General features: G+C 41.6%; 1 protein-coding gene across 1 annotated transcript in view; it reads left to right on the forward strand.

Annotated features, from left to right (window-relative positions):
* LOC144606037 (aldehyde dehydrogenase, mitochondrial-like) overlaps positions 1 to 12,584 on the forward strand; it is a 31,438-nt gene extending 18,854 nt beyond the window's left edge. The window contains exons 8-13 of the mRNA XM_078421823.1: positions 659 to 761; positions 1,678 to 1,862; positions 2,877 to 3,041; positions 6,148 to 6,305; positions 10,784 to 10,898; positions 11,922 to 12,584. Of these exons, the coding sequence (XP_078277949.1) occupies positions 659 to 761; positions 1,678 to 1,862; positions 2,877 to 3,041; positions 6,148 to 6,305; positions 10,784 to 10,898; positions 11,922 to 11,954 (759 nt within the window). The 3' untranslated portion in view covers positions 11,955 to 12,584. The remainder of the gene's footprint in view (positions 1 to 658; positions 762 to 1,677; positions 1,863 to 2,876; positions 3,042 to 6,147; positions 6,306 to 10,783; positions 10,899 to 11,921) is intronic.

The following is a 12,584-nucleotide window of genomic DNA, read 5'->3' on the forward strand; positions in this document are numbered from 1 at the left end:
AACTGCAGTTTCAAAGGAGGTAAACTAATTGATTTCGGCCAAAGCCCTGACTTCAAGACAAGATTCCTCATCTGCCATTATTCCTTGTTGACTCTAGCAATTTCAAGGAATTCTAGAAGCACCAAACATTTTTTTGGATTTGTAGCTACCAAGATGAAAATGGTAGTTGATTCCCTTTAATCATGCCCGTGTGCCACTTCTGCCACCATGACAGACAGGACTATAAATGGACAATTGATACCCAAAGGAATACATACTAATTTACAATTTGACCTGCCTACCTATGTACTTTACGTGGTACTACTAAGGAAGACCTCGAGTGTTCTAAAATTGATACCATTCTGAGGCCAGTTACAATATTTTTGAATAAATATTTACGAGGAGGAAAGTGATAATTGATGTACCTTCTGTGTGGCTTAAATGCAAAATATTCCAATCTGTAACAATGTCACTTGTAGTGGGTCATGGTCATCCATAACAAAAGACCTTGCAGAGATTAATTCTGAATTTTGAGGATGAGATAACTAATAATTTTCCTTGTTTGTAAGTATGTTTCCTGAACAGCCATTGCAGTTATTTCTTTTTATTTAAATCCCTTTGCGCAAGCAGAAGTTTTAAAGAATGTTTTCCCAAACCCGTTTACAATGATCTCTTGCAGGTTGGCCATCTTATCCAGCAGGCTGCAGGAAAAACTAATTTGAAGAAGGTGACATTGGAACTGGGTGGGAAAAGTCCTAACATTATTCTTTCTGATGCTGACGGTAAGATATACTACTGGACTTGCAACTTCTACAGTTGCACCTTCGTCTTGACATTTATTTGGTTCTGCGCAATAAAGCGCATGTTCAATGAAACTCTCATTCTGTGGATTTTTAGGGTTGTAGACAAACAAATTTTCAATAAAGGTGTCTGTGAAAAGACAAAATATCACAGTGGAATTTTGAAATGAAACAGAACATGCTCAATACTCAGTTGGTCAGCAGCATCTGTGGAGGCAGTTTGTGTTTCAGGGCCCATCTTATAGTGATCAATCTGAAATGTTAACAAAACTTTGGATGTATGTGCATTTTAAAAAAAATGTGTTTTCAAAAAGTGAAAACTGAAGATCAAAAGTTATCACCTTGCCCATCAACTTTGGGTGTCACTATGGCGGTAGAGTTGCTGCCTTACAACGCTTACAGCGCCAGAGACTCAGGTTTGATCCCGACTACGGATGCTGTGTGTGTATGGAGTTTGTACATTCTCCCGTGACCTGCGTAGGTTTTCTCCGAGATCTTTGGCTTCCTTCCACACTCCAAAGACGTACAGGTTTGTAGGTTAATTGGCTAGTAGGATAGTGTTAGTGTGCAGGGATCGCTGGTCGGCGCAGACTCGGTGGGCCAAAGGGCCTGTTTTCGCCCTGTATCTCGAAATTAAACTAAACCGTGAAAGAATGTATGAGCATCTGAAAACTAATCTTCCTTGCCATGTCCTTCACTCCATTGAAATAATGATAACTCGTACCGAAAGGAACAAGTAATCTGCAAATGTGCTGAAGGGTGATATTTTGTCAGGAATGTTGAATAATATTTCATTTTGTGGTCATTTCTAGATAAGATGAAAACTAGTTTCGTAGTTTCTTCCCTCCTGGCAAATACTCATTAAAAACATAATCTAATTAATGACTCCATTTTGCAGTGAGCTTTGCAGTTGAGGAGGCCCATACTGCGCTATTCTTTAACCAAGGACAATGCTGCTGCGCTGGATCACGTACTTATGTTCAAGAAGCTATCTACGATCAATTTGTGGAGCAGAGTGTGGAAAGAGCGAAACATCGTACAGTGGGAGATCCATTTGACGCCAAGAATGAGCAAGGACCACAGGTAGATGTCTTGGGAAATCAACTAGCTTCCAGAATCTGTTGTTTTTCATTATTATTAAATGAATACCACTTCCCGATGCTTAATGCTGTGAAGAGATCATTTACCATTTGCACTTCCTTCTGTTAATTCTTTTGAATACCAATAGAATGCTTCAGATGTTGGGGGCACAGCGGTAGAGTTGCTACCTTATAGCGCTAGAGACCCAGGTTCGATCCTGACAGCAGGTGTTGTCTGTACGTTCTCCCCGTGACCTGCATTAGTTTTCCCCGGGGTCTCCGGTTTCCTGCCACACTCAAGACGTGCAGGTTTGTAGGTTAATTGGCTTGGTAACATTTTTAATTGCCCCTAGTGTGTCGTGTTAATGTGCAGGGATTGCTGGTCGGCACGGACTCGGTGGGCCAAAGTTGCCTGTTTCCAAGCTGTATCTCTAAACTAAGACCAGGTATAGACCATATCCAGTAACTGCCCTGTCTGCTAAGTTCAAACTGTTATGTACAGTAGTATCATTAACCTCAGTTATGCTGTTGTGTGACAACACTCTGAAGAAGGATTATTATCCTTAAGTGTGTTTTAGTGATGACGCCATAGCTGAGGAACACATCTATGAGAAAGAAAATCAGTGGAGTGATTCCTGTCTGCTGTGGCTGATGGTAATCCATTTCTAAATTGGCAAAATTCTTAGTCATGAAGAAAACATATTTAAAAGATTATTATGATGATTTTATTGCTGGAATTGCTAGCGGACACTTGCTATTTCAATCTGAAAGTAAAAAGGAATCATTGGTTTGGAATAAAAAAGTCAAAATAATTCAATACTACCGAGAATTGAGGAGAGAAAATAGCGGACATGAAGCTGCAAATGTTTTAAAAATCCATGGATCCATTTGATGATTTCACTAGGGCACACAGAGATAAATTGTTGCTCATATTCTTAACAAGCATTTGCTCTTGACTATACATGTTGATCTTTGGAACAGTGAATAAAACAATTATTGCAATCAATTTATGTCATAGGTGGATGAAGAGCAATTTAATAAAATTCTGGGATACATAAGTAGTGGAAAAAAAGAAGGAGCCAAGCTACTCTGTGGCGGTGAAGTGGCAGCAGATCGTGGGTACTTTATCCAGCCAACAGTGTTTGGAGATGTGAAGGATGAAATGACTATTGCCAGAGAGGAGGTAAGGTCACACTCCAGCTATTATGGGAGTCGATCTTCTCAGAAACCAGGATACTTTAGTCTATAAATGTTATCTTTTTCACTTTTAATCAGTTACAACATAATGAGCTGAAAGACAGTTTCCAATTTTCTGTATTCTCCACACTGTCATAATACCCTTGATCACCTATTTACAATACAATACAATACAATACAATATATCTTTATTGTCATTGTACCCAGGGGTACAACGAGATTGGGAATGCGCCTCCCATACGATGCAATAATTTAAGTAATTTAGACAGCAGCAACCCAACGAAACGAAACAGTTGTAACAGTTTTGGACAGGGTAAAGTGCAAGTTGATCTATGCGTTGTGGCCATCCGGCTCAGCAGGACCGGTTCATAGCAGCTATGGCCCTGGGGATGAAGCTGTTCCTGAGTCTGGAGGTGCGGGCGTAGAAGGCCTTGTATCGTCTGCCCGATGGAAGGAGTTCGAACAGACTGTTGCAGGGGTGTGAAGAGTCTTTGTGGATGCTGGTGGCTTTTTTGAGGCATCGTGTGTTGTAGATGCCCTCTAAGTCTGGTAGCTGTGTTCCGATGGCCCTCTGAGCTCTATGGACTACCCGCTGTAGAGCTTTCCTTTCTGCCTCCGTGCAGCTGAGGTACCACACAGGGATGCCATGCGTTAGGATGCTCTCGATGGTGCAGCGGTAGAAGGTCGTCAGCAGCTGTTGGGGTAGACCAGACTTTTTCAGTGTTCTTAAGTAGAACAGTCTTTGTTGTGCCTTCTTGACCAGCGCAGCAGTGTTATTGGACCATGTTAGGTCCTCCGAAATGTGAGTGCCCAGAAACTTGAAGCTGGACACTCTCTCCCTTTAGAGTCCCTAGACACTTTAGAGTACTAGTTCCCTCTTCAATAACTCAAGGGTATTAGGATGGGGACCTGAGAATGGCGATGGCAGTATCACGGGGAAATCATATTATTCATAGCTCTCTAGTTCTGTACTCTTCCATATCAGGTGACAAAAATGTAATTGAGATTAACATCTTAGTATATATTGAAGGAATACTACGCCGCAGTATGTTTCAGATGAGATATTAAAGTGAGGCTCTTTCTGTCTATTTGGCTTAAACAGCCCATGGCACAACTGAAAAAACAGGTCTGCCAAACTCTGCAATATTTCCTACACTTTTTAGATATTTATTTTTGAGATCGGGGCTTCGCTGGCAAGGTCGGCATTTGTTGCCCTTGAGAAGGTGGCCATCTTGAAAAGCTGCAATCCTAGTGAAGGTTATTGGGTACGGTATTCCAAGATTTGGACGCTGGACTGACTTGATGCATTCAAGTCAGGATGGTGTGGTTTGTAAGTGAACTTCGGGTGGTAGCGATCCCATGTACCTGGGTGCTCTGGTCCTTCCTCGTGGTCACGGGCTTGTGATATGCAGTTGGAGTAGACCAGGTGATTTATCGCAGTACATAGTCATTGTCTAATATCTTTAATATTCACCTTGCACGTCAGCTTTCTTGATAACCTGCGTAACGTGACACTTGTATTTAAGTAAAAAGATAATAGGTTCAAGAGCTATTCCAGAAATATGGGGACTGTAATCCAGACTGATGCTTGGTGCAGAGCTGATAGCAAGTACATGGTTTTATCATGATAATACTGTCTTTCAGGAAACGTATTGAACTGAACTCACTCTCGGGTGAATACAAGATCCCATTACACTTACTGAAAAGTGAGGGAATTCTAGCCATTTTTAATCCCTCAGCCACCATAAAGAATTAGAGCAATAAGCACAGTGCTGGTGGAACTCAGGAGATCAGGCAATATCAGTGGAAGAAATGGACAGCTTATATTTTGGTTGTGAAGATGCTGAAGAAAGGTCTCCACCCAAAATGTCGTCTGTTCATTCCCTCCACAAGATGTTACCTGACCTGCTGAGTTCTTCCAACACTGTTTTTCCTCAAGATTCTAGCATCTACAGTGTCACGATTAAGAATATTTTAGTTGCTGATGGATCATGATGTAACCTGAAGTATGATGCACTGTTTTAGACTCTTTACCTGCAAAATATAGTTGCAATGCTAATGGTGTAATGAAGATAGACTAAACTGATTCCAGGGATGGTGATTTTGCCATTTGAGGCGAGACTGAATAGGTTAGGTCTTGTATGCATTATAATTTAGAAGAATGAGGAGAGATCAATTGAAACAAACTAGATGCAGATGGATGTTTCCATGACTAAGGCCTCTCGAATCAGTGGTTACAATCTCAGAAAAAGAAGGAGGCCATTCAATACGAAGTCTGTGGAGGATCAGTTATTGAATTCATTATTCTATAGATTTCTAGTATTAAAGGAATCAAAAGATACAGTAAAATGGCAATGGGGTAGAAGATCACCGATGATTTTGATGAATCTTGGAGCAAGCTTGAAAAGCCAAGAGCCAGCTCCTTGCATTTTTCAGTCAATCTGTCACGATGCTGAGGTAACTAGCAATTGTTGATTTCCCAATGGGGAGACTGTGCAGGCGAACAAAGAGGGGGCAGATGGCAGCTTACATAGTATCCAGCAGTTGGGGAAGAGAGAAACCGCAGGATCTACGTGATGTGTCTGCACATGGTATATGTGCTTCCAGATCCGCCATGGCCTGTACTTGTCATGCCTGCCATGTTTCAGCCGTGAGCCCGACAACTCAGCACTGAGCAACTCCATTCCCAGCCCTGGCTCATCCTACACCAGTCCACACAGGCAGCCTCTCCACGCCAAGAATGTGAGATGATTAGTTAATCGGGGGGGGGGGGGGGGTGGCGGGTGGCAGAAGGTTAATCGGGGGGGAGGGGGTGGCAGAAGGTAGGATTTGTCCCTGGTTCCTGTTACAATCCCGCAAATTCCAAGTAAATGTTTATTCTCATTAATAGCGGGTGTTGCCTATCTGAGTTTTCACTCTGAAGGACCAAGAGCAACATAATGAATCTGAGGTCTGTGGGCTAATGGTACTCTGGCAACCAGTGTTTCGGAAGTTAATTGTTTCCCCTCTGTTCCATCCAAAGTCTCCTTAAAATCTAGACGGCTGAGCCAAAACTTATATTTATGCAAGTTCTTATTTTTGTTTACTTGGAGATTTTTGGACCAGTGATGCAGATTCTGAAGTTTAAGACATTGGAGGAGGTGATTGAACGAGCAAATGATACCAAATATGGTCTTGCAGCTGCAGTTTTCACCAACGATATCAGTAAGGCTCATTACATCTCTCATGGATTACGTGCAGGAACTGTCTGGTAAGCTTCCCTATATAATCACAATATATATATATATATAAACATAGCACAAAAAGTAAGGAAATTTGTGTTTGGTAGATTATTTCTTTGTTGTAACAATGCTTCTTGGCAATAAATCTTATACCGTTGCAAAGCCTGTTTATTTCCCTTTTAAATGGTGCCACATTTGTAAGGAACATGCATTTGTGGGATGAGCAGCAGAGCTGAGTATATGGGTTGCGCCCATGAAAAATTTGCCAAATCTTCTCTGCCAATGCCAAATAGCTTATTCTGCTGTTGCTATTGACTCTTGTTTTGAGCATCTGGTACCCCCAGGTGCTGACAATCAGGTGCCTGATTGGAACCTGATTGGCAGCATCTGTGAGCATGGGCCCTGCTACAGTGGTCAGTAGGTGTCTGCTCCAAGAATCGGCATGCCACGTTTGACTGATCTGGACAGGGCCCGTGCGATAGGGCAACTTCAAACTGGTGTTCCGCAAAACTAAGTTGCGGCATTATTTGGAGTGAGCCCTAGTACCATCTCCAAAGTGAAGGCCAAGTTCCATATAACGGGGGATGTCAGAGACAGGCTGCGAAGTGGGGGTCCCAAGAAGACGACACCCGAAGAAGACCGTTTCCTCACCCTGTCAGCACTGAGGAACCGTAGGCTGTCTTCTACAGATTTGCAGACAACGTTTGCAGGACGATATGGCCGACGGCTCTCTGCCCAGACAATTCGGAACAGACTGCACGCAGCCGATCTCCGGTCTCATAGGGCTGCCAGGAGGCCTGCCATGACTGCCCTTCACCGTCAGGCCCGTTTGCGCTGGTGTCGGCAACACGTGCACTGGAACCTGAACATGTGGAGGAAAGTTATGTTCAGCGATGAGTCCAGATTCTGCCTACGGCAGTTGGATCATACGGTCAAAGTGTGGAGAAGACGCGGAAAACGCTATGCTGATTGCTGCACCGATAGAGTAACATCTTTTGGTGGAGGCAGTGTGATGGTGTGGGGCGGCATCTCCCTCACTGGAAAAACAAGGCTTGTCATCATTGGAGGCAATCCCAATACAGAGAGATATCGAGATGAGATTCTGCAACCAGTGACAATCCCATATCTCCACAGTCTGGGACCGAACTCTATCCTCCAAGATGACAATGCTCGCCCCCACAGAGCAGGGTTTCTCAGCGACTACCTCCAGAATTTGGGAGTGGAGAGGATGGAATGGCCTGCCAGCAGTCCTGACCTCAACCCCATTGAACACTTGTGGGATCAGCTTGGGCGTGCTGTTCGTGCCAGAGTGACCAACACAACCACGTTGGCTGACTTGCGACAAATGCTGGTTGAAGAATGGGATGCCATCCCACAACAGTGTGTGACCAGGCTGGTGACCAGCATGAGGAGGAGGTGCCAGGCTGTTGTGGCTGTGTATGGTTCTTCCACACGCTACTGAGGCTCCTGTTTATTAAATGAATAAATTGTTAAATTGCCAATATGTCTTGTTTCTTCAGACTTCAATCATCCAATCCACCAAACAACACCGAACAAGAGTCAATGGCAGAATAAGCTGTTTGGCATTGGCAGAGAAGATTTGGCAGATTTTTCATGGGCGCAACCCACATACTCAGCTCTGCTGCTCATCCCACAAATGCATGTTCCTTACAAACGTGGCACCATTTAAAAGGGAAATAAACAGACTTTCCAACGGTATAAGATTTATTGCCAAGAAGCATTGTTACAACAAGGAAATAATCTACCAAACACAAATTTCCTTACTTTTTGTGCTATGTTTATATATATATTGCTCTTAACTTTTGGATTTCTTCCCTTTATCCCCGAATGTCTAGATACCACCAAAAGTAATTGTTCCTCAAATAAATATGTATTACTCTGTCATGACCATAAATGTTAAGGGAATTTTATAAAGAGGGCGCATGATCCCAGAGTCTTTTCTGATGTCCACGTCTACTTTCCATTTCAATTCGAAGCCCTGTGAGACATAAAGTGTTTTTCGTATATTGGTCATGGCAATGATGGAACAGGAGAAGCCCACATGGCTTCTCTAGCCCCCCTTGCCATATCAAGTCTGCTCTTTAACCAGTTTCATTTGTCCCACCCATAATTGGGGACTCTCCTGTTGTCCAAATGTCTATTTATCCTAGCCTTGAACATACCCACTGACTCAGCACCCAACTTTCTGGGGCGAGAATTTCAGAGAATCTTAGACTTGAGCTGCTTACCTTTTTATTCGGAGACAGTGTCCTTGGTTCTTGACTTCATGAGCAAATCAAACATCTATGTGGTCTCTATCGTGTTAAGCCTTTCGGAATCTTGAATGTTTCAATCAGATCTCCTCTGACCGTTTAATTTTCAGAGCATTGCCAATTCTGTCAGTTTATGCCCGTAATCAACCTGGTGAATTTTTTAAATTATATATTTAAAATATACCATGTATGCAGGTATATTTTTACTTGAACAGGGTGACCCAAATTCTATCTGCACTGTGATTAGGGTTCTGTCTAACATCTCAATTATTTGCTGTACCTGCAAAGTTTGCTTGTGTTTCGTATAAGAGGATATCGTGATCACTTTGAATACCAAGCTGTAATTATCTCGAGCCTTTTAAATAATACTCTGCTTTTTTAGTCTTACCACTGAGTGGGAAAACCTCATTTCCTTTGTCTTGTTTTAAAGGATTGTTCAGTGTGCAATATATTTGAAGACTTTAGTGTAGTTTAGAGGTACAGTGCGGAAACAGGCCCTTCGGCCCACAGAGTCCGTGCCGACCAGCAATCTCCATTTATACAAGCACACACTACACACTAGAGACAATTTACAATTTTTACCAAAGCCAAATAACCTACAAACCTGTACGTCTTTGGAGCGTGGGAGGAAACTGGAGCACCTGGAAAAAACCCACGCGGTCACAAGAGTTCAAGGCCAACATGTTCCTGTTGAGGTAAAAGCCAGGGGTAAACAACGGAACCCTGGATGCCAAGGGATATTGAGGATTGGATAAAGACAAATATATGACAGAAACAGGATGAGGGAGGCTGCTCACTAGTATAAAAAATGTAGGGAAGCAATTAAAAAAAATTAGGAAGGCCAAGCGGGATTATGAGAAATCATTGGTAGGCAGGATATGGGTGAATCTGAAGGTGTTCTATAATTGCATTGAGAGCAAACTGCATGAAGCCATAAAGTATAGGTAAGATACTAAATAAATATTTTTAATCGGTATTCATAAAGGAAACATTTGTTCGCCGAACAATTCAGTGAAGGGGTAGGTGAAAGTTTAGTGCAGGTCTCCATAAGTAAAGAGGAAATTTAGGGTCGTGGGCAGGGGATGTGAGGGTGATTTTTGTTCTCACCCGGAGAAATACCTGAAATGCATGGCCTGAGAATGGTTGAAATTGGGTCATTGACAGCAGTGGGTCATTGACATATCTAGATACTAGAAACCCTTGAACATTAGTGTCCACAAGCCAGCATGGGTTTTTTTTTTTAAAGATAATTTATTTTTTATGTGCATTTCATTTAATGGTTGTGGGGGGGGGGGGGGGGGTATAATTTAACTTGCGACTTTGAAACTCGTTAATCATTATTATTTGTGTAAGAAGGAACCGCAGATGCTGGTTTATACCGAAGATAAACACAAAATGCTGGAGTACCTTACTGGGTCAGGCAGCATCTCTGGAGAAAAGGAATAATTGACGTTTCAGGTCAGAAACCTTCCTGTCTGTAGAAGGGTTCCGACCTGAAATGTCATCGATTCCTCTTCTCCAGAAATGCTTGCTGATCCGCTGAGTTACTCCTCCAGCATTTTGTGTCGATTGATGGTTATCACTTTACTGTTTGTGCAAGTGCCTGCCTAACTTTCTTTCAAGGGAGTATGTATTTGCTCTTTGCCGAATATTGGGCACAGCTGTTTGGATGGTAGTTTTGCAATTTTTCTGAACAAATTGCAGAATAATAAAACACAAATATTTAAATACCTGATATTGAAAACATCCACATTATAGAGGATCTATAGAAATCAAGTTGATGTCAATATATTTATACTGACATTATTCAACAAAGGTTGTTGATTATAAAAGTGCCATTAGACAGGGCTGGCATCCCTCCCCCTTCCTAGTTCTCTGACCAATCTGACTGTCCCCCTGATTAAATTTTATCTTTGTATGCTTCCTTGTCAACGTCCCCTAGCTAACAATGATCTACTCTACATTTTCCTTGACCTCATCCCCTTTGATGTTTCGTTTAAGCACCTTACACTTCCTTACCTCTGTGTCTCCCTCTCTCTCTCAGTCTCGAAAGTTCTCGACCCGAAACGTCACCAATTCCTTCTATCCAGAGAAGCTGTCTGGCCCACTGAGTTACTCCAGCACTTTGTGTCTACGGTGTAAATCAGCATCAGCAGTTCCTTCCTACACTCTTTTTGAAAGCTGTTTTCCAAATTTGAACCCTGTTTAAAATCCATTATGTGCACATTCCACAGGATAAATTGCTATGATGTGTTTGGGGCTCAAGCTCCATTTGGTGGATACAAAGCATCAGGCAATGGACGGGAACTTGGGGAGGATGGATTAGCAGCTTACACAGAAGTGAAAACTGTGAGTAATGAGCGTTAACAGTGCAGCCACATATTAGAATGTAATGAATGTTACAGCAGTTCATGAAAGGCTTTTGATTTCCTTTTATCTCTCTGCTCAAAATCTTCCAGAATGCACAGATGTATCTTCTTATTCTCCATTTTGATATGGTATTGTACTTTATTTGTCACATGCACTGAGGTACAGTGAAATTCATTTTTGTGTACAGTTCAGTACAAGTATCTCCATACATAAGCATTTAGAATCATATTAGATAAGCATCTCAGATACAGTACAAACATATAGTAGTAGAACACTGAGACGGTATACAGAGTCGCCAGTTTGACGCCATTTTCAAATCCCAGTTGTTGTAAGTGCAGGGATCTTGACCTGGCATGAAGGTCTGTTCTGCTGGCGGTGTTGCAGGGTTGACCTTGCCAAGCGGAGCCGTTGGTGTCCTCTGCTGCTGCTCCACCTCTGTAGGCCGTGTCCAGTCCACCTGCTTGGCCTCTGGGAGCGGTGCCCGGTCCAGCCGAGCGCCCAGGCTGTTGCAGAGCCTCCAGCAGCCCACTTTCAAGATTTTCAGATCTTGAAAGGTACCTGCACCATTTCACTTCATCAGTCATTTTCATGACGTGACCCGAGACATTTAACCTAACAGGTTATTTGTCCTCAATCTTGTTTTGTCCCTTACAATTCCACACATAATCAACAGTCACATGGATTACCCCTCTAAGCAATGAAACAAAGATCAGTAATGTTAGCATGGAATAGGAATCAAGTCTGACACTTATCCTAATTGCATCCTTTTGTTATAAACACAGGTATCTGTTCTAAATGTCATTTTTTAAGGTTTTTTTTGCTAGATATTGAAGATAAATGAAAATTTGAAGAAAATTTTACTCGCAGCAGAGCATTTTTACCATTCATTCTAGTAGCAGCAACTTGCAGACTTTGCAGACAGATGCTTCTAATGGGAAACTGATTCAAGAATGAATGTTGACTTTTTTTCCACAAATTAATATTTGTTTCCTCTTTATTCAGGTGACAACCAAGGTACCTCAGAAGAATTCCTAAACCCATCCGTCCACTAACTTTAGATGATCTTGCAGGCTTTTTAAGAATGGATTTCAAAAAGAAGTGGCTCATTTAAAATGTCTAAATAACTCATTAATCAAAAACTTGACGATATAATCATCACATTAATTTTGAACTTGATCTACCTAATTTTTTTGACTTAAAATTTTTATAACAGGAAATTTCTTCAAATGTCTGATAATGAGATTTGATTATTCTTATATTGATAATTTCACTTGTGGTAATGGAGGGGGAAAATGGTTTGATGATGAATGTATAAGCCATTTATTGGAATTCAGTTTTATTGGTTTACTGTCAGATTGAAAATATTTATCTGGTATCATTAAGGGTGCTACTGTTTTTTTCCTTTTTTTTCCCGTCTTTAAATCTTTGAAAATAATTGTATGGCTTCCAAGCAAATTTCGTAGGATAAAAGATTTCTCATTAACTGCTCCATGCGCTCCATACATATCACAAGGGATGACAAGACAATGCACATTTTAACTTTTCTACTGCTTAATTTTCTGTAATAATCATTTATAATCATTCTGCAATTTGTATGAAGGTTTGGACAGTAGATTTGAATATAAGGATCACTTATACTGAACAGCGCACAATAAAGAAAATATA

The sequence above is a fragment of the Rhinoraja longicauda genome, chromosome 25 (assembly GCF_053455715.1).
Source record: "Rhinoraja longicauda isolate Sanriku21f chromosome 25, sRhiLon1.1, whole genome shotgun sequence".
Taxonomy (NCBI): domain Eukaryota; kingdom Metazoa; phylum Chordata; class Chondrichthyes; order Rajiformes; family Arhynchobatidae; genus Rhinoraja; species Rhinoraja longicauda.